Source organism: Zalophus californianus, chromosome 5 (assembly GCF_009762305.2).
Source record: "Zalophus californianus isolate mZalCal1 chromosome 5, mZalCal1.pri.v2, whole genome shotgun sequence".
Lineage (NCBI taxonomy): Eukaryota > Metazoa > Chordata > Mammalia > Carnivora > Otariidae > Zalophus > Zalophus californianus.
Window position 1 is genome coordinate 105,731,019 of NC_045599.1, and position 22,758 is coordinate 105,753,776.

Consider the following 22,758-nt stretch of genomic DNA (forward strand, 5'->3'; position numbering starts at 1 on the left):
AAAAACATCACACTGTCCTTTCTTTATGAAACAAAAATTTGATTTACTAACCTGTGCAAGAAGCCTTAAACAACTGCCATCAGTAGCAAAAGATTGTCTAAAGCTGCTTTAAGTACAGAGTAGGAGTGGTTTTGTTGTTGAGTAGGAATAATATTCCATACTTTAAAAAAAAAAAAACAGGACTTTGAGTGCCTAGGCTTTTAAAATTTATTACCTTGGGAGCTTAGGCTTTTAAAATTTATTAGAAATTGCACTTGAAGAACTTGTACTTGAATTGATGATGTGTACCACAGGATATACAGTTGAATTTGTAATGACTGGTATTTCTAAAACAACTTTCAAATAAATATTTTATGCTAAATACTTTACGAAAAGTTTTTCTAGCAAGTGGGAATGGATGTCCTAGTTATTTAGAGTCATAAATAGTCTATCACTATTGTATCTAAATATAACATTTTGCTAGCTTTTATTGTCATTAAATATGGTAATAGGTTACTGTGTTACATGGAAACTTTGGAACTAGAACAGTCCAAAGAGCTTCATTGAGGGCGTTTTTGGCCTATTTATTAGTTGAGTAAAATGTTTAACCATTAGGATTTTTCACTCGTATAAGTACTTAAGACTGCTTGACAGGCTAACATGGTTTGGAAAAGGAGATGTGGTGTTTGGTGTACCAAAAGGATAAAAAATGCATACTTTATGTTACTTATTTTTCCTTACTATAATATAAAATGATGACATTAATTATAAAAATCAGGTTAGACTGTTTCATTATGTGTTTTAACTCTGATAAACTTTAACATTTAACTTATGCATTCTGTATCTGAAAGCATAATGTTCACTTTGCATCTAAACTCTTCAGTGCTTTAATGGAAGAATGATTGCATTTGAAAAAGCTAGTCATTGCCTGGGTCAAGACTGAAATAGATGTTCTTCGAATTGTAGAATCAAGAAAATGATAGCTCAAAATGAAAAGGTAATAAACCCAACCATTTTCATGAAGCTTAACTTTGTTCCAAGTTATGTATGTTACCTAGAGAGATAAATTAAAAATATATATATATTGAGGTAAGAATCACATAACATTAACCATTTTAAAGTGCTGAATTCAGTGGCATTTAATACATTCACAATATTGTGCAGTTAGGCAAATTTTTAAATAACTTTTTATTCTGAAATTAAAATTCCAAGAATAGTAAGGGAAACACCTGTATATCCTTTATCCTGATTCACCAATTTTTAAGATTTTGCCATATTTGCTACATTCTCTCTTTTCTTCCTCTTCCACTTTGTCTACATACACATACACTCTCACACACTTTTCTGGTATGTTTAAAAGTAGGTTACATACCACCTTTGCCTCAAAACTTCAGTGTGCATTTCCTAAGAACAGAGATTATTTTCCTACATGACCATAGTATGGGTATCAGATTCCGGAAATTTAACATTGAAACAATAATTTTATCTCTCTGTAGTCCGTATTCCAGTTGTGTTAATCATCTCATTCCAGTGCAGGCTTATGTCCAGGATCATGTATTTAATTGTAATGACTCTTTGGTCTCCTTTAATGAAGTGTTCCTTAACCTTTCTTTGTCTTCAATAACTTTGGCATTTTTGAAGATTATAGGCCAGTTATTTTATTTCTGTACTTAAGGTTATTCCTCAATTTAAGGTTAGCTGATGTTTCCTCAGTTATGTATTCTGAGCTGGGATATTACATTAAGTAATAACATGTCCTTTTCAGGAGGAACACAAGGTCTGTGTGCTGTTAATTTTGAGCACTAAGTCAAGGTGTTGTCTGGTCTCTCCACTGTGTAGTTAACTGTTTTTCCTATTGTAATAAATAAAAATAAGCAGTCTGTGGGGGAGCTATTCTAAGATCTCTTCTCATCAAACTACCCCCTAGATTTAGCATCTACTGGTGCTTCTTGCTTTAACTAGTCTTTAGTACGATGATTACAATTGGTGACTCTCCCCCCTTCTATTACCTTCCCCCACATTCCATCCTTGTACGTATTTATCAGTTTACTGTACAGAAGAGCTTTCATTATTCCCCCTCCTTTCCTATATCCTTCCTTTGTGGATTTTCATTTAATTCAACGGGTTGTAATCCATACTGCCCTTACTTATTTCAGTACTCAAACTGTCACAGATTTGGCCAGTGGGAGCCTTGTAAAGCAGGCCTATGTCTTTTTGATGTGTGTATTGTTTGTTTTTGTTTTTTGAGCACTTTCTCACTTTCTGCATGTTTCAAGCTTATCTTGTACTTTTACTACTTAAGCCCTGGAGTCAGCCATTTCTCCAAGGACCCCTGGTTTTGGTTACTTTTAGTGGTGAGGCAGATTTTTAAAATAAAGATGATAGGGTGGATTAGATAGAGTTGTTTGTCATAATTAAGATGTTGTTAGAATTTCTTAGTATGTAGAAACACCTACAGTAAGTACAAAGAGTTGGCACATGGGACAAAGAGCTTTTTTGAAGTATGGTGGTGGTTTTCTTTTGGATAATTTTGGGGGTTTTTTTTGTATTTTTAAACTTTAAGAGAATAAGCTATGTGAAGGATGCTGCATTGCTCTTCTCTCCCTGCTTTTCCCACTTCCAACAATGTAATTTGCTTTCCACAAATCAATTTAGTACAAAAAAACAAAAATCAAAACATGCTTTACAAGTGTATGTATTGTAGATAACCTAATTATGTCAATAAAATGCTTCCATAGAAGGTATTCTTCCAGTGGTATTTCCTATTACAGCCACCTACGTGTAATTCATATACTTCTGTCAATATAATTCTTGTTTGGTTTTTGAATTGTTTATGCTAGCAACTGATTACTGAGTAATTTAAGTCTCAATCATGGCAGCGCTATTCTAATTAGAACGCTGGATGCTGGCACTTCATTTAGCAAACAAGTGTAAAATATCTCTGGGACATTTGTAGAAATAAGTATTGAGGATTAATTTTCTGTAGATAATCTTTGGATGTATATCTTAAGTGTAGACTTATGCTTTATTTGCAAACCAAATACATAATTCATTTGGAATATGAAATGCTTTTGACTTAAATTGGGAAAAAATTGGCTATATGTTGAAAGTGGCATTTTTCCAACAGTTAAAAAAATAATCGTGTGTATTAAAAAGTAGCAAAATTACACAATTTTAAATAAAACAAATATAAGTAAGTTGCACATTAAGAGTAGAAGAGTTTGAGAAATTTGATGGAGATACAACACTGCTGTTTGATTTTAACACAGATAATATCCCTTTGGTCATGTTGGAATTTATAAGGAGTAATTTGAAAATAATACATTCACATTCCTTTTAGACTGATAATATTTTTCAGATGGAGCTTTTTAGGATGTATGATGATAATCATCTTTTAGTGAATGAATTAAAGTATATTCCTAATGCTTATATAGTCTCTTGATAAGAAGGCTAAACTTGTAGGTATGTTTCTCATGTCAGATACCCATATGACAGAGAATGAAGTGTTGTACTAAGGATTGCAGAAACTCACAGGATGACTTGGTTTATTCATTTCATTAATTTTATTGATCGTTTAGAACTCTTTCAGATACTTGAAGTGTAGTTGTAAATAAGTTTTGGTGGGGAGAGGTAAATAAAACAAGTAAATAAAATAATCATATTTTTAAGTGTTATGAAGAAAAGGGGCTGAAGTAGAGAATGATGAATGGGACTATTTTAAATAGAATGGGAGAAGAAAGCCTTTCTGAGGACATGGTATTTACGTTAAGACTTAAAAGATTTTTAAAGAGAGTAGAGGAAAGAGGTTTCCAGAGAGAAGATAGTATGGAATAAGCAAAGTGGTGAAAGAGCTGGTGAGAAAGAGAACAGTATGGAAAGAAAATGGAAGAAGGTAGTCTCAGGGAATGTTTGACCACTGAATGGAGTTTGGGTTTATTGTAAGTGTAATAAGAAGCTGGTGAGGAATTTCAGTAAGCAAGGGAGTGAAATGATTCCACTGATGGAGCTACTCTTGGTGCTCAGTTGGCTAATGGATCAGAGAGGGGGCAAGTAGAAGGGGGCAGTGGTTAAAATTGTGATTATAACATAAGTGATTAAGAGCAAAAGCCCTGAACCTTGATCTCTGGATTCAGGCTACCTAAGTTGAAATCCTAAGCATAGTTGTATGGCCTTGAGCAAGATATTTAACCTCTTTGTGCCTCAGTTTCCTCATCTGTAAAATGGGAATAGTAGTAGTAATTGCCTCATAAAGTTGATTAGATGAATTGTTTGTAAAGGGCTTAGAACATTGCCTGGCCCATAGAGTTAGGTAAGTTAAGTGTTTAAAAACCAATAAATAAGGCCATCTTATGGAATAAAATGTGAAGTGCGCAATAAAATGTGCTCAGTTTGTGCTGTTTGCCTTACTTGGGAAAGAGTACACAAGAATTACTGCCGTGCAGAGTCCTCTGCACAGCTCTTCTGCGGTAACAGATTGTGCAAAGTGAAGGCATGGTACTAGTATGTACAAGTTTCGGTTAACAAGGTGCCATGCAAGCAGGGCTGCTTGTATAAGAATTCACAGCATCCGTAGAGGGGAAACCTTTGATGGCTCCCTAATCCATAGTTGACACTGAGCACGAGTAGGGGGTTTAAAGTTTTTGAAGTATTTTTTAACTTTAGATTTCGGTGTTTAACTCTTCACATGTTTCTGTGGACATAGAATTCTTGTGCCAACGTGTGTCTTAACTTTTTAAGTTTTTGTTAGGGGTCAGTAAGCTAATTTTAGGGGATACAGCAAATTAACAAGTCTTTCTGGCTGTGCCTTCAGAAGACCTCAGATTGAAACAGGAGAGCCTTTTTTCCCCTTTTATTTTAAGTAGGCTCCATGCCCAACTTGGGGCTTGAACTCAAGAATCTGAGATCAAGAGTCACATGCTCTACTGACTGAGCCAGCCAGGTTTACCCCCTGCCCCCTGCCACAATAGCCTTTTTAAAAAAAATTCGTGAAAGTAGTATTTCCCATGTCATTCTCTGTATATTTGTTGGTCAGGGGATATTTATTTTAGCCCTCTCTGTTTATATCTTAATCTCAGTTTGTCTTATATCCCCCTCTCTGTTACCAAGAGATTATGGATTCCATTTATATATTCACTGGTCAGTTATTAAATACCCATTTTATGTGAGGCATTCATGGTTAGGTACTGAGAGGGAAATAAAAATGCATAATATACGGTACAGTCATTTCTTGTTTTTTGAGGTGCACAGGTCCTACAGAGCACCACAAACACTGAGTTAGCAAATACTGAACCATTGTTCCCAGGTTAGGCTCCTGTACGCCTCTGTTCACATTTTCATCATCCAATCAATGCATAACCATGTTTTGTGTCTATTTCTGTATGAACACATTTATTACATATATTGTTGATTTAGTGACACTGAGCTCAGGGCCAACCACGCTATACCTCATGCCTGAACAAAGCTTACCTGACACAGGTATTTTCTCTGTAAGGCACATTACAGCCTTCTTACGTTTAGGAACTCTGTAGACAGCACCTTAGCACCAGGCTTGAAGATCATTTAAACAGTGAAATCACCAACAAAAAGCACAAAGATGTGAAAAATCATGTCATTGCATAGACCAGGAAAAGGATACTTGTTTACAATATGAGAACTAAAACAATAAGGCAGAGCATAACCTTTTTGACCTCAGCTGGAAATGTGCACAACAGATGGCTCAAATTTTTCACTGCTCTGCTCATGTTCACAAATGACCATGAAAGTGCTGTGAATATTGATTTTAGTGTTACAAAAATGTTTTAGTGAGCAAACTCAAATACAGAATCCTCAAATAAGGATCAACTATACTTGTTTCTAAAAAATTTAACAATGTTTTAAGGGGGAATTAAGATTAAGTTCATACAAAGCTATTGTACAGGGCACTATCATTCATAAGAGTTATAAATGTAATGTTTATTTCATCATAGGAAGGGGAGGTTATGGGTTAGAAGAATCAGGTAAGCTTCATTTTTGTATCTTTGTTAAAAACTAGGTTCGAATTTAACTGAAAGATTTCAGGAGGGAACAGTTACTGAGGTAAGAAAGGGCATGTTTAAATTTCAGTTGGTAATCCAGTATAATTATCCCATTAAGGAAATGAAACAGAAGTAATGGGAGGAAAGGCTAGACAGGTAGTTTGAGGCCAGATCAAGCAGGTCCTGATCATCAGGAATTTTTTAGTTAGAGGAAAGAAGCTATTTAAGCTGTTTGTTCAATTACTCAGTATTTATTGAACATCTGCTATCACCAAGCCTTTTACAGGCACTGGGGATCTTTAAGTGAGAAAGACAGTTTGTGTCCTCTGGATGTTTTCAGTCCAGAGCGGGAGAAAGATAAAACAAACATGTCTCTTACAATACACTAATTTTAGTTTTAGATCAAGATAAAGAACAGGGTGCTATGAAGTGCATATAGGTAGATCCCCAGAATTAAAGGAAGATTTGGAGGAAGTGACATTTAAACTAAAACCTGATGGTGAGGTGAAGTGAGGCCAGGGGCAGGGATGGGTAGGCAGAGGACTTTCAGACAGAGGGAACAGCTTGTACAAAGGCCTAGAGGTAAGAATGACAGTGATGGGACTAAGAAAGTAAACTGATACCTCACGTGAAGTACCTGTTTTGGTCATGTTAAGGAATTTGGACTTCATCTTGAAGGTAATAAGGAAGACTTCGTAGGATTTAAAATGGGGGCTCAGATAGGATTGGTATTTCAGGAAGAGTTCGCTTTGGCCCTAGCCTGGGGGAAGATAGAGGAGAAGCAGAGACATTAGTTACAAGATTGTTGGCAGTAATCTGGGTGACAAATGGTCGTGACCTTGGTCTCAGGTAGTGGCAGTGTAGGTGGGGAGAAGTAAATGGACATATTAGAGATACTTAGAACTTACAGGAGAAAAGGCCAGGGAATGGATTTGCTGCTGGATGGGAAGAGGGGAGGGAAGTAATCAATTATAATGTTGAAGCCATAACTGTGGATGATACTGTCCACGGATACATGAAAAGGAAAATGTTTAGGGAAGGTGGTAATGAATTGGTGGACCAACATGACCAACACTAAATATTAGGAAACTGAATCTGGTCACGGTTTGAAGGATGAATAAAGAGAAAATATACCCAAAATGGAGAGATTGTTAAATGGCTCTTGTCAAAGTCTAGGTTAGAGATGAGGGCCTGTATTTTTTTTTTAATGATTTTATTTATTTGAGAGAGAGAAAGAGCATGCGCACAAGCGGTGGGGCGGGGGGCGGAGAGGGATAAGCAGAGTTCCTTGCTGAGCAGGGAGCCTGACACGGGGCTCAATCCCAGAACCCCGAGATCATGACCTGAGCCAAAGGCAGATGCTTAACCGACTGAGCCCCGTAGGTGCCCCCTGATTGCCTGTATTTTTAATGCAGCTCGAGCAGGTCTTGGAAATTAATGGGAAGTAAGCATTGAGGGAAAAGGCTCCCAAAGATGACTCCAAACATCCCAACAACTGCATGCAGCCTACCCAGCTTTATGATGTGCCCCCAGATCATTTTTCAGGATGAGAAATAATGAAGCTGCCTTCATGTTGCTCCTTCTCAAATACATGGAAACTAATATTTTATTGTTAAAAAGCAGTTCTAATCCGTAAGAAGCATAATTTTTTCACCCTTGGGACTTGATAAAGCTAATTTCTTTTTGAGTATCTCATATATGTATTTCATCAGTCCTTGTGAAAAATGTTACTCCTGCATCAGGGGGCCCAAAAAAGCAGCAGTCAGTGTGAGGGTAAGGGGCTGTGAGAAGAGGCAGTCCCTCTCTTTTCTTTAGCTCTTTGCCCTGTTTGTGTTCGTTCAACAGTGCATTATAAAATATCATAAGATAAGCCAAACATGCAGGAAAAAAAGATGTTTAATATAGGGTTATTAAAAGAGAATATTGAGAAATTAACACTTAAAGCTAAAAATAGAGAACCTTGAAGGGATTGGAATAAAGCTTAGAAGTTTTTTAAAACCCAGTGGTAAAAAAGGGCACAAAAAGTAAAACTGATGAGACTTAAACAAAGATAAGAAACTGAAATCAACAGTAAAGATCAGTCAAGAGGTTTTTTTAATATGACAAAAATAAGTGAGATGTAAAGCAAGATAAAAGGCTGAAAGTCAGCCATCAGATAAGAATTTAAGAACATAAAAGGTTAAAGGAAAAGCTATCCATTAAGAAAAAATAAGAAGTAACAGATACTAAGAATGAGTGGTAAGAGGAAAGGTATAGATGATTTTGGAAGTCTAACATAAAGGGCAGTTTTGAAAAATAGTGCATACCAAAGTGGGTTTTTTGGGACACTTAGAAAATGTTCCAAGGAGAAGGTATGTTATACCCAAAGTTTTAGAAATGTTTAGTAGAGTCCCCTCTTGGAGACTCTCAGTGCAGTTTAGAATATAGTCTCTGAGAAGTGCTGTAGTAATAAAATTGCCTTTGTTTTACATAATATCTCCCAAACCTTACCATGTTTTACAAGATACAAGAGTACTATTTTAGAAGAAAATAAAAATGGAAATCTTAAAAGTTAGAGATAGACTTTAAATAAAAAAAAAAAAATCAGCTGAATTAGAAAATAGATTTGGGTTGGGGCTGGCATTCTTGGGGAATAGTCTCCAGCACTGTTCTGCAGCTAGCCAAAAGATAGCAACGTGACACCCTTACCTTCTGGTCCTCCATCCAAAGCTGTCTTCACAAAGCTTTTATCTGTGCAGACAGGGCACTGATATAACACATACAGGCTGCTGAGCCAGAGGAGTGGAAACTGATCCTCAGCAGAATTAAATCAGCTCAGCCATGGGACACTGCCCTAGCAAGTGAAGAGAGGTTTTATATACAAATGCTGTTTTTCTTTTCCTTAAAAGAGATTATAATTTTTTCACCATGTAAATTTTAAACAAATGTGTCCCTTCACACACTTTTTCATGGGGTTTTTTTCCTTCTAGGTTTTGTCCACATGCACATTTGTTTTTATATAGTTGATAGTGGTTAGTGTTCATCAGTTTTGTGTTGTGAGAGCTCTCTTTCTAGGGCAGTGAAAGGAAAAGTATTTTCTAGTATGGCAGTCTCTACCTGTTCCATTGCTATATTGTTCCAAGCACCATTGCTGCCACATTTTGGAAGCAACTTTTTATCCTTTCCTGAACCACTTAAAGCCTTCTTTTCTTCTGCCAGCCATAGAACATCCCCTCCCCAAATCTTACTGCTACCAGAGTGCCTCTCTGGAAAATAACTCTTGAACATCATGGGACTGACCAGCGAATGGTTGGGACAGCTTTTTTGTAAGCCTGTCATCTGCTGCCCAACTCATGGTAGCAGCAGCACCTGTGCTAGAGGGAGAGTAGAAGGGCTTCTGTATAAGTCATCAAGACCTATGAACATCCAGACATTTCCTAGTTTATTGATTTGTGTTCTTGCAAAAGAAACAGGATATAGAAACCAGGTATCGTGGCCCTTAAATGCTTTGTTCAGCCAGCCACCTCATGGAGCGAATTATACAACCTTATTTTTGGCATTTTGAAAGCTCAGAATTCTGAAATTTCTGATATTACTGAATTGTAGACATAAAACCTCACTGCTAGATAATTTCCCTTCTTATAATAGCTTAAAAGTCTTTGTTTTTGGTATAATTTGCTTTGGGATATGCAACTCCAGTAGTAGATATGAATGAGTTTATTGAATCCCCAAAAAGTTAGAGACTTTATTTTATCAGCTGATGTCAGATTATCACTAAAGGAGAAATTGCTGCTTTATGTAAAATAAAACCATAGCTCACAGTTGGTGGTACGCCAAGATTAATAAGGAGAGTGAACTTCAAAATATAAATTCTCTTGAGTGTAAAATAGCGGTTCTGTGCTGGGGCTTGTATTAATAGATACTTGTCTTATCTCTTAGTCATACTCATTTCCAGGTCTTTGGCCACTTATTAATAATAGAATTGTTTTTGCCTTGCTATATACTTATATCCTTAAAATCTTCATTTCAATGCTGCACTGTGGGTCAGATGGGCTGCTAGTTACCGTGACTATAAAGTTCTGCAACAGTGAATGAGATGTGGGTAAGTAATAGACTTATGTTAGTTTACTGTAAGGGGCCATATAAAGAATATCTTCAAACTAAAAATAATACATACTGGCAGAAAAATAACCACGTGTGCTGAATGGTAGGTACACTTACCATTTCATTTCATCTCTTTTGTACGTAGGAACTATCTCTGAGATGAGGAACCTTGAGACACAAAGTGGTTGATTTGTCCAGGGATTCGAGACAGAATTCAGGCCCAATTAACTTCTAATAAATTATTGGTCAGTTAATGTACATATTATTTTGCTTTTCTACAAAATAACCATAAAAGATGAAGCAGATTATGAGAATACATAAATGTGCAGTATTTTCCTTTAGGGTGGTCTTGTGTTGTGGAACAGTTCCTGGAATCAGGGCCCATTTTAATGTTTGAAAAGGGGTTGCTATCAAATGGGTTATTTTATTTGGTATTGCTAACCACTGAAGTTGTAAGGAAAGGGAAATAGTTTTATAGTTTCTTCCTCCCACAGGTCATAATTCAGTTGTGGACATCAGGATGTTTTTCTTGGCTTATCTCATTCATGTAGTTTTTCTTGCACATCTGTTACATAAATTACTAAACTATTTCCTTGAAAAATTGCCAGTTTAAGTCACACTTAATAGTGATCAAGAGGTCGGTAACTGTTGGAAAAGAGAATTAAATGACAGACATTGAGGGGCAGAAATCCAACTATCATCCTGGTTTAAGTATTTTTTTGTTTTGGATCAGTTCCTAAATTCTTTGAGGTGTTGGAATAATTATGTGTGGCTTCTAGAGTTTCCCAAAAGACTTTATGTTGGACTATAAACAATTAATGACTTTTTAACATAAAAAGGTATTTTAGTCACTGCTCCATAAGTTTTTATCTTCAAGTGATCAATTTATGTATACATTCTAATCTGGTACATAGTTTGCCATGTGAAACTAAATTTGGAGTATTGAACTCTTTAAGACTTACTCATTTTATGTAACTTTCCTGACCTTGAATTCTGTGTAAACCATAAAATAATGATTTTCTGTGGTGTTTTTTGGGGAAAAGTTCATAAGACATTAGTTCTGCTAGTCACATTTTAGGACAGCTTTACACTTAAGTGATGAACATATCAATTGTTAAAATCTCAGAAACTTTAGATTAAGTGGTTAGTTTTGGCTTATGTAAACTGATATTGAATCAATACTGGAAAGTCTCCTGGAATGTTAGGTAAACTTCCATGAGCAAGGGACCAAGTATTTACTTAATGTACAGTTTGAAATTGTATGGATTTGGAATGCTAGTTTTTAAGCTTGTAATCTTTAGATAAAGATCTCGTTCGGAGTACTAATGATCTGTAATGGGTATATTTACGGATTAGAAGACCAAATATGTCATAAGTCAGTTAATGTCAGTTACTGATAAAAGTTCTTTAATATTTTTTGCATTACATTTCCTACTGTGTAACTGCTCTCCTTTCTAAAATGTAGTAGATTCTTTTTTTTTTAGATTTATTTTAGAGAGAGGGTGCATGAGAGCGGCGGTTGGGGGTTGGGGGAAGAAGACAGAATCCACAGCAGACTTGAACTGAGCACAGAGCTGACGGGGGGCTCAATCCCAGGATCCCAAGACTGTGACCTGAGCCAAAACCAAGAGTCAGATGCCCAATTGACCAAGCCACCCAGGCACCTTAAAATGTAGCAGATTCTTGATTTCTCTGTTGAGTTTTGACTTTTTAAAATAGATTTAGACTTGTTAACAGGAAATGATGTATAATTTTATTATGATCCAAATCTGATTTACATCTGTGGGAACAAGTCACTTAGCTAAGCCAGTAACTGGCATCCACAGGGCAGCTCGGTTTTGTTATGCTACGGCTCTGGGGCTGTTGTAACTTAACTTCTTTGTGAAAAACCACTCAAGAAAGCCAGTACTGGTAGTGAATGTGGCACAGCCTAAGAAAATGATTAACAGACAGAAAATAGTAGCATTACAAAGTGTATTTAGAGAGGAACACATTGGGTTTGATAGTACCTTGGATTGATGACAAATCTATATGGAAACAGTAAAAAAATATAAAAAGTATTCTGCCATGCATAAGTTTCCTGCCTAAAGAAGAACTCTTGATGAATCTATTGGTACCTTGTGTTGGGGAAGTATACAGAATGTACAGAGTACTTCAAACTCTTGATCAAATCTGGAAGACTGTCAGGAGTCTGTACAAACACGTAATTTTGATGGTAAACAAAGGTCTTCAGTTAATCGTTCACAAAGTTTCATGTTTCACGTTCTTAGTCTTTTCTACCTGCGGAGTATGTTTAGTGTTTAATTTGCTCCCCATTGTCCCCCCCCCCCAAAAAATGAAAATACATTTTTATACGATTTATCTTTCTACTTTATCTGTAAGTAGTACAAACACAGTCTAAAAATTTGAGTTAAGATTATAAGAATATTGAGCTGTATCAATCAACAATGTTCAGTAACAGGAAAACATCAGTTTAAAACACTAAATTTTATACTCCCAGTTCCCCATCTCCATGATAGTACTGAACTGAACTATTACAGAAATTGAAGGCCAACATCAATCAGAATGGATCAAAGAATTTGGTAGTAGAATGATGGAAGAATAGCATTTGGCTTAGAAAAGAGTATGTATAGCCCTTAATTTTCTTACAACTTAAAACAATTAGAATTTCAGTTAGAATTCCATCAGCTAGAGGTACTTTTCTATTGTCATATCACCTGGAACACCTGAAATGGTGTTTTTGAACATTAATACATTTTCTGTGGTTTTCATGTCTTAGGCAGGCAGCTTGAGTTTGGATTTAAGCAGTTTTTTCTGTCTGTACTATGTTTTTAAAATGTTTTAGGTGTCCAGTTATAGTATCTAACTTGATCTTTGAGTATCCAGAATTACCTTAAAAAGAACTTTAAAAAGTTGAAGCTTTAAAAAGAACTATGGGACTCCTCTACTCATTAAAACCTGTCAGTAAACTGTTCTTTAATACTTATTTGGTGTTAATTTTTTTACTATGCTAGCTAAAGGATGAGGTGTAGTATTTCAGTGGCAAATTCTTCATGGTTATTTTAAAAAGCAGAGTTTTATGTTTCAGCATTTAGTATTTTAATGTTCCCTCTTGAAAAGTAAAGAGGAAAACAGAAGGTGCATAATCCAGCATAGTCCTCTATGTAAATAGATGAAGTCATAAGTAATATGCACATGAGCATCCCACATATTTATGATGTATGTGGATTGAAATAGGGCATATGCTTTTTAAGTAACCAGGTTACTCTCCTGAAATCTTGTTACTGCAGAAGGATGGATAAGAGAGCCTGGATTTTTGATGTCTTCAATTTCAGTTTTTCCCTATTCAAACTTTTTTTTTTTTTTTACCTTGCTTTTAAGAGTATTTGTGTTTGGGTGGGGGCGCATTGGTTTCCTCCTTTCCAGTTGGTTACTTTGTATTTAAGACTTAGTAAAACCAAAGAAAATGTAACTTCCATGACTGAGAATACATTTCTTTTATTTTTTTTTATTTTATTTTTTTTAAAGATTTTATTTATTTATTTGAGAGAGAATGAGAGACAGAGAGCATGAGAGGGAGGAGGGTGAGAAGGAGAGGCAGACTCTCTGCTGAGCAGGGAGCCCGATGTGGGACTCGATCCCGGGACTCCAGGATCATGACCTGAGCCGAAGGCAGTCGCTTAACCAACTGAGCCACCCAGGCGCCCGAATACATTTCTTTTAAAGATTAATTCAGCATTTAGTTCTTCAGCTCGGAGCCTGATGTAGGGCTCCATTCCACCACCCTGAGATCATGACCTGAGCTGAAATCAGGAGTTGGACTCTAAACCAACTGAGTCACCCAGATGCCCAGTTGTCATCTTAATATATTAACTAGCAAGCCTTTTCTTTTAGGTCATATGATGTTACTAATTCTCTAATTGTTAGGACATTGAGGCATAATAGAACATGGGCTTTGGAATTAGAAAACCTAGCAGAGTTTGAACATCCACTGTTTACTAATTATGTGATACTGAGTGAGTTTATTTAACTTCTCTACCAGGGAGTTGCTATTAAATACATTTTTCCTCTCTGTTCACTCATTTTTTTCTATTTGGTAGAAGGGGCTGCTGCTGGTAATGACAGCGTGGCAGCACTAGAGAGAAACTGGCCAGCATTAGGTTTGTTATATTTTTTCTTCTGTACTTCCCAATATTTATTTTATTAGTTTTCTTCTGGTGTGAAGGGAGCACTGTGTAGTTTATTCCTTGTATTAGCACTTTAGCTGTTTTATATCTAAAATACTATATAATCAGATATAATATTTGCTAAAGCAACATGAATTCTACTGAACCATTGCTTGTGTTAAGACATTTTTCATTGCTTTGTGTTTTATTTTCAGATCAAGAAAGACTTTTTTTTACGGGTAGCAGATATCCTGCCAAGTAGATCAGTCAGTTTTTCCACCTCCCTACACCATTTCCATGCAACTTCAGATTTTTGCTAACAATGAAAGTTATGGATTTGTTAAATTTAGGAGTACTAGACTTCTTGGTTCTTGATCACAAATTTGATTCTGTTCACAGGACTGTAATAACATGTTACTTGATTTTAAAATATGAGTATTGAACCTATAAAATGTTCAGCTTGCAAATAAGGGTAATGTGGTAAAGGCCATCCCCTGATGAAAAATGAATATCACATGGTCTGTTATCAAAATTTTAGAGCAAGTATTTTTTTATTACGTTATTTTAATCACCATACATTACATCATTAGTTTTTGCTGTAGTGTTGCGTATAACACCCAGTGCTCCACACAGAACATGTCCTCTTTAATACCCATCACCAGGCTAACCCAACCCCCACCCCCTCCCCTCTAGAACCCTCAGTTTGTTTCTCAGAGTCCCATAGTCTCTCATGGTAGAGCAAGTATTCTTAAAACTATTGTCCTGATGTTTTGGCCAGAAGCTTTCAAAAAAAAGGGGGGTGGGGTGGGGAACAAGCATTAAAAAAAGGAACTTGTTACCTGAAAAAACTGTTTTTTTGTGTGTTCATTTTATGGATGTTTTATTATTTTTAAGTTATTGAAAGATTGAAACTTTACAGGGACCATATAATAGTTTTACCTGTATCATAAAAGTATCTTCTGAAATCTTTGTGGCATTGAGAAAAAGAGGTGACTTTTAAGTGTAAGTTTTAATGTTCAGGAATCATTCTTTCCTAAAAGAGTTTCTTAAAAACATGTTAATTTTAATATTAGGTACTTAAATTGTTCCCTGTAGTTTTACACATAATAGCCCTTGGTATACATATTGTAGTGTATATACATATACTTTAGTTACTAGTTGGCTGCACTTACTAGCCTGATAAAACAGCACTTCGGAAGTACAAAGAGTTCTTAACATGGTCTACCATGATGCTTATTTGCCTAAAAAGAGTTAAAATGTTGCTAGTGATGTTACATGTACTGATGATACAGTACTTTCTATTTTTAATGGCATTTAATACTTTTCCCTTGGTTACAGTATAAAATTCATGGGAGGAAATTCAGAAAATACAGGAAAATATAAAGAAAAAATACTATTATTTAAAACCATTACTTTGAAAGCTGTGTCTCCGTCTCTTGTTGCCCGTTTTCCTGTTACTTGGACTCTCTGTGTCTGTAAGTGTGGATGTAAATATGCGTGCAACCAATAAAACACAGATTTAAATATCTAAAAGAAAATACTGCTAAATATTTTCCTGATCTCAGAGTGAATGAAGTCTTTATAATAAGTTTAAAACAAAAAGAAGAGAACATTAAAAACATTTTTTTTTTTAAAAAGGAAGGTAAAATTAAGGCAAGCTGGGAAAAATACTTCTTACTACATCAGTCTGTTTCAGTTTCCTTATCCCTTTGTTAACAGGTAGAACTGAATTATACCTAAGCTTTACTTTTTCTCTTGGTATATACTTTTGTTTTAACAAAGCGTGTTCGGGGCACTTAGGTGGCTCAGTCGTTAACATGTCTGCCTTCAGCTCAGGTCATGATCCCGGGGTCCTGGGATCGAGCCCCGCATGGGGCTCTCTGCTCAGCGGGAAGCCTGCTTCTCCCTCTCCCACTCCTCCTGCTTGTGTTCCCTCTCTCGCTGTCTCTCTCTGTCAAATAAATAAATAAAATATTTAAAAAAAAGAAAAGCATATTCTTGAACTTTTTGACAGGAAAAAATTATCAATAAGGATCATTAAAATTTTTTCTTGTCAATTGTTAATGCAGATTAGAAGAAGCATTGACCATCTATAAGTAAAAGCCCCATTTTAGCTTTTACTTTCAACCAGTCTTGTCTCTAAAATGACCCAAACTTACTAAATAAAATAACCTTGGTATTTTATCGGTAGTGAGTGGTGAAATAAACAGAAAATGAGGAATAAAGAGGAGAGCCAAAATGAACACTAATAATTTACAAAGTGAATAATCAACCCTTGAATAATTGAACATTGGCTATGTGGACACAGCCATAGAAGCATGGGTGCAGAATTTGAGGGCAGTAACTTTCATCATTTAGCATTAAAGATCCAGTGAATGAGTGGTGCTGGGTTGTTCAGGGTTAAGTACTCTCACTGGGGACTCCCTTAGCCCTGTCCGACCTATTGGGGTGTTGTGAGGAGCAAATGGAAAAGCACTATAGACGCAGTGAAGTCTTACCAATACAAACTAATGATTTTAATTGTGGATTTTATCCTAGTAAAAAGCAGTGGTTCGATATTGCTTTAAGGTAAAATCTTCAGAACATGAGCAGTTTCTTATATTCTTCACTCTTTGGTTATTTCCTGGTAATTTCCTATGATTTTGTTTGCAGAACACATCCTAGACCTTTGTCTGAGTTTTGTGTGTGTGTTAAAAAACTGTTGGGAGAGCCCCCTCTAGTGTCTGAAGTATCCATTTTTAAAAACATTTTTGTCACTCAGAAGTTTTAGGAATTAAACTAGCTATTTTTCCTTTCACATCTGGACATAATTTCTTTTTTTCTTTTTTGGGGGGAGGGAAGGGGTTATTTTCCTTTTTTAAAAAGGTCACTGGAATTATGGGTAGGGTGTGGATTAAGGGCAGTGGAAGACATGGGAAAGGAAGGATCAAAATGCCATTTTTACCTTTTTAGAAATAGTTATTTTTAAGTGAGCTGGAATAAGGCCAAACTATACAGTGTCATGTTTTGTTTTGTTTTAGTTTACATTTGTTTCTGAATTAGGTGCAGCTTAAAAATACTTTGTTTTGGAATTCTCTGTGGCCATCAGATCTCATCTTAGAGTTCTTTGCAGTTTCTGAAAGCAGCAGTTTCACTAGAAAATGGCTTTAAAATAGAGCCTGGTTTTCTTCATGGAAGTTGTGTGACTTTGTTACTTTTTGTATTATCATTGCCTTATCTTTTTGTGGATATACTTTGTAGCTACATTGTAGGTGTTCTAATGCTAAGTTGTCATTTTACATAGTTCCCATTGTTTTTCAACCAAGGAAATAAGGCGATTCTTAAATCATTGGCTCTCTGCCACTTCTCCCTGTAAACACACAGCACTCAAACACACAGGCCTTCAGCTAAGAATCTTGTGAAGGGTTAGAGAAACAGGACCTTTCTCATTTGACCCATGGGCTTTTGTAGCTTGAACAAGGAAAGTAGTGTTCTGAAAGCTACAGCATTTATGAAGGCTCTAGTAAAAATATTTCATGTGCGTGGACTAGAGATTAACTCCTTTCATCTTGTTCTCTAGCAGATTAAACAATGCAAACAGATTTTAAGTGCATTCTTGGTAATGAAATGCTTGGGTGAATTATAATCCTAATTGCTATTGTTCATTCCCACAGCTGCATGTTGACACTTAAAACTGCCTAAGCCACGCGTTCTTCAGCCACTAGGATAAACAAAAGCATTTTGAAATCCATCATTTTGGGGCATCTTAAATTGCAAATCTGTCATTGGCTGCCTTGATTTTATTTTGTTTCCATTGTTGAAGAAATTAGAAAAAAATGTTACTCCTTTGTATTTATACATAAAATTATTGTCAATAGAATCATTACTGGGTTTTTATGAAAATTCATTCATTAATAGCCTTAATTTTTAAAGAAGGCAGTGGAAATTATGTCGCAGGGAAACAATTTCTATTTATGTTCTCAAAGTAGTTGATAAATTAGGAGGCAGCTTTCTCCAAAATTTAAAGAAAGTAATAGGGTTTCACTTTTCTTCCTTAGTAGAATAGTCTTCTGAATGTAAATCTAGAAGCTAGATTTATTCTGTGATTTGGCAAGTCATATTTATATGTGTAATGGATCCTTTCAAATTTGACCCAAAACATTTATTAGTCTCTTTCTTTAAGAGAAATGTTCACAATGAATTTAAAATTTATATTTCTTTATATTTGGGAAACAGGTTTGAATACCACTTATAGTCAAATTTTCCTTACTTGAAAAAACAGAACCTTTTGATAACTGAAAAACCATACAGCAAGAGTAGAGTATATGGAAGTAATAATTAACAAATTTCGACTGTTTCTAAGGCTTAATTTTAAGTGGAAGATTTGAATGACTGTATCCATAGGTATCTTATTAGAACAAGTGCTCAATAATAATTGGAGCTTTAGATGTCAAATGGATACTACTACAAGTCACAGTTTCACAGTATTTTATTCCTCAGAATGTCTGAATTCTTAAATCCATTTGAGTATGGAAATTCTGTTTTAATGACCAAACTTTTTGCCATCTTGTATCTTAATTTTAAGGTACTCTTTGCAAAGTTAATTCTTTCTTATAAAATATTACTTAATATTTTTAAATCCTCTTACTAGGTGATTATTATCTGTGATAATAATAATAGCAGCTAACCTGTACTGAGCAATTTCTGTGTGTCAGACAGTGTGCTGATAGATACCATTTGAGATGCTACCCTTTGAGGTAGTGTTCTTCTTACTTACTCCCATTTTGCACTTGAGGAAACTGAAATTAAGACAATTATAATAATTTTGCCAAAAGTCACAAAGTAACTGGAGTCAGATCTTTCTGACGCCTAGAACCCATGTTCTTGACACTGCTGAAGTCTTAAGTGAAAGTTAAATACGTTGTCATACAGTTTCCTGATGGATTATTATGTAGCCATCAAAAGTGAGGCTTATGGTGACTAGTGACATAGAAAACATACAAGTGAAAAAAGACCAAGGGATTACAGTTAAATGTTCATAGCAATTCTAAATATTTTTAGTGTTATCTTTGGTTTGTCATTGCTTTTTTTTTTAATGCAATATAAATAATGTTCTGCTCTTATATAATTTTGCTAACCAATTTACAGAAATTCTGTAAGGAAACGAGTGCATATAAACCAGATCTGGTCAGAAAACTGACAGCTTAGTTTTATAATAGACTCTAGCATGTTCAATTTCCTTTTTAATTTGACCCAAAGCCATTTTTTGCTGGACTTATGCCAGCTCTAATGTAATCTCTCATCTGTATTCTGGAAGGCTAATGGAATAGTCAAATTTTCTTAAATATAACTTAAATGTGTTATATAGTGTCCTCGAAGTAGCTTATGCACAAAAGATGTTTTCTTTCCCACCACGTAGAGGTATCTCATTAGGACACCCAGTAGTGTCATTATTAAGTTTTCATGTGTTTCTCAGTTTTGATGCTAATCTTTGTGTATATGTGTGTGCATTTTTTTCTCTGCAGAACCAATGTGGTTATGAATTATTCAGAGATCGAGTCTAAGGTTCGAGAAGCAACGAATGATGATCCTTGGGGACCTTCTGGGCAACTCATGGGAGAGATTGCCAAGTAAGTGATAATTTGACTCAGCAGTGCAGAAAGAATCCAACTATGTTTACATAGAAATATGAAATTTGCTTTCAGTTTTAAACAGTTTAGCTGCCAGATATAAATTTTGCATAATCATTCAGATAGTAATGGAGGAAGTTTTATGCAGAGTCCATTTGCCCTTAAAAATGAGCTCAAAAAAGTAAAACAAAATTTTTCAATGAAGTTTAGAGACTTACTGTAGCTTTTCATAAAATTTTGACAAATGTGTATAAAATAACTTGAAATAAAGTTAGGAATTTTTTTTTTTTTTTTTTTTTTTTGATGAGCACCTTGACCACTATCCTGGTAAGTAAAGGGTTTGTAAATGATGATATTAGTGGGGTTTTACACGTGTGCTACATATTTTACAAACTATGAGAAAAATATTTTTATGGAAGCATATCTAAATTTTTCCAATTAAATTGCTTATTAAATTTTTTAAGCTTTGGAAAAACACAATAACTTAGAACAAGCCTGCCATCTACTGTCAAAATTAATATATTGCAAAGTCTTGAGGAAAATTCTTTTTCAGGGCTACATTTATGTATGAACAATTTCCAGAACTTATGAACATGCTTTGGTCACGAATGTTAAAAGACAACAAAAAAAATTGGAGAAGAGTTTACAAGGTATGGACATCAGATTGTTTTTATTATTTGACATGTTGAAAACAAATGCTTGAAATTTTAAGGTATACATATATAAGTGATTATGAAGGATATTAAATCCTAGAATAGAATATTCTTAAACAGGTAAAAGAAGTAGATTTGCTACGTGTGTTGTTTTCTAGTCACCATAAACAACTGTTCTGAAAGTAAAATGTTTAAAATTAATACTTATAAATATTTTCATTTTATTAAAATTTTTCCTACTGGAAATATATTTGCCTATTAAAAGTAATGAATCTACAGATGGATGTATATTTAGTGGATGAGCAATTAAGATGAAAACCACAGTCTAATATGGTTTCTCATCTCTACATAAAAATCTGTCTAATTTATAATAATATTAACACAGTATTCTGCAGCAGAAATATGTTAGTTTAAAAATATAATTAGAAATCCTAAAAAATATTAAAATTCTAACATTTTAAATTTCCGAATAGGTACTTTTTATCGGATTCCTTTCATTTAGTTCTGATTTCATCATATAATGTGGAATTCTAAAGATCGTCATCTGTTTCCCAAACCCACCATATTTTCTTGCTACTCTCTGTGCTTTCAAAATGGCATATAATATTTATATTTGAAACTTCGAAAGCAGTATTTTGGCTTTCAGGATTGAAGAGCAGTGCTTTATTTAGTTCCATGTTTTTGATGCTACTTGTTTCTGAAAATATTCACGGTCATTCCCTCAGCTTGTGTATTTGTGATGAAATAGTTGATAACTTCTTTATGTGAGGTTTGTTCCAAGCAAAGTTAAGGTCACAATGCATAATTCATTGGTTTTTAGTGTATCCACAAAGTTGCACAGCAGTTACTACTACCTAATATGAGAATATTTTCACCCCAAAAGAAACCCCATAAAATTTTTTTCTCTTTATTTGTTGGCAGCCAGTTTTTGAAACAAAAGTCACATCATTAACTTCCAAATTTAATTTGATCTGGGGAACATGCTATGGGATCATATAATTACCAAATAATTGTTCTTTTTAAACTGATACTTCGAACAATTCACAGTTCTGTATTGCCCAGATGAAAAGTAAAAATTGAGCCACTTTCTAAAAGCTTAGTGTTCATTTGAATCATACATTCAGGTATTTCTTAACATCAGAGAGCTATTTTTTTTAATTTTTTGACACGTTGTCCAGTGGACAGCTTATAATTATTTACTGTGGTTAGAAGAGGAATTTCAAATTGATAATACAAGTTTTAGACTATGTATTTAAAGTCCAGTGTCAGGAAAGAAACTCTCCCTGCCTCTCACTTACCCCCACAAAGATTATTTGCTAATGTTGGAATTATTTTTTAAACCATTTACCAAAGCTCTACCAGAATTTATTTTGTTAAATCATTGGTGCTTTGTATTTTTACAGTCATTGCTGCTTCTAGCTTACCTCATAAGGAATGGATCAGAGCGTGTTGTTACAAGTGCCAGAGAACACATTTATGATTTGCGATCCCTGGAAAATTACCACTTTGTAGGTGAGCAATAGAAAAACCTTATAAGCAAATTAAAACAGTAGTTGGAGTTGTCAGTCACCTGAACCAGCTTAGAAGCTTCTCTGCTCTAATTAGAATGTGACTATTGCTGGTTGTGTGACGAGTGCAGAATCCAAGACGTGGGGCCCTAGAGTATTAATTAGTGAAGACAAGAACTTGCAGAAAAGACTGGCTAATAACAACAGAACCAACACAACATGAGTGTTCGGGTTTATATTAAAATATGCACTGGAGACTGGTCCCCTGTGGTGTCCATAAAGAAATAGCTTTAATCATATGGGAAGAAAAGGTTAGAGCTCCAAAACACACACATCTGTTTGAAGCTGGGTTTTTTTTTTCCTCCCACCAAATAATATTTACTGTGCAAAGGCAGCAAGGCTAGAGTGTGTTTTGAATGTGAACGAGGATACAGAATAAACCACATTTCATTTTGTAGTGTACCCCAATTGAAAGCACTTTAAAAATTCAGTTTTTCAGCTACACTAAATTCTGGTAATTAGTATTTCCAAACTTGTATTGGGGAAACCAAAGCATTTGAGTATATTTTAGTCATTAAAATGTTAAAGTGGATCTTTTGTTGTTGTTGTTGTTAAAATAATGTATAAAAAGAAAACATTTATGGATATAAGTCTTTTTCCTATGGTCATCATTAGTAATGCTTTTTAGTAGATCCTTCATTGATCTTGCATAGCACCAATATCTGTAGTCCTTGTTAATTCATCTT

At 34.9% G+C, this 22,758-nt stretch overlaps 1 protein-coding gene across 4 annotated transcripts in view; it reads left to right on the top strand.

The window, feature by feature from the left end:
• Window positions 1–22,758, top strand: part of CLINT1 (clathrin interactor 1) — a 59,084-nt gene that overhangs the window by 10,664 nt on the left and 25,662 nt on the right. For all 4 annotated transcript variants that reach the window (XM_035727630.1, XM_035727629.1, XM_035727631.1 and 1 more), the window contains exons 2-4: window positions 19,747–19,851; window positions 20,405–20,501; window positions 21,908–22,016. In XM_035727630.1, the coding sequence (XP_035583523.1) occupies window positions 19,747–19,851; window positions 20,405–20,501; window positions 21,908–22,016 (311 nt within the window). The remainder of the gene's footprint in view (window positions 1–19,746; window positions 19,852–20,404; window positions 20,502–21,907; window positions 22,017–22,758) is intronic.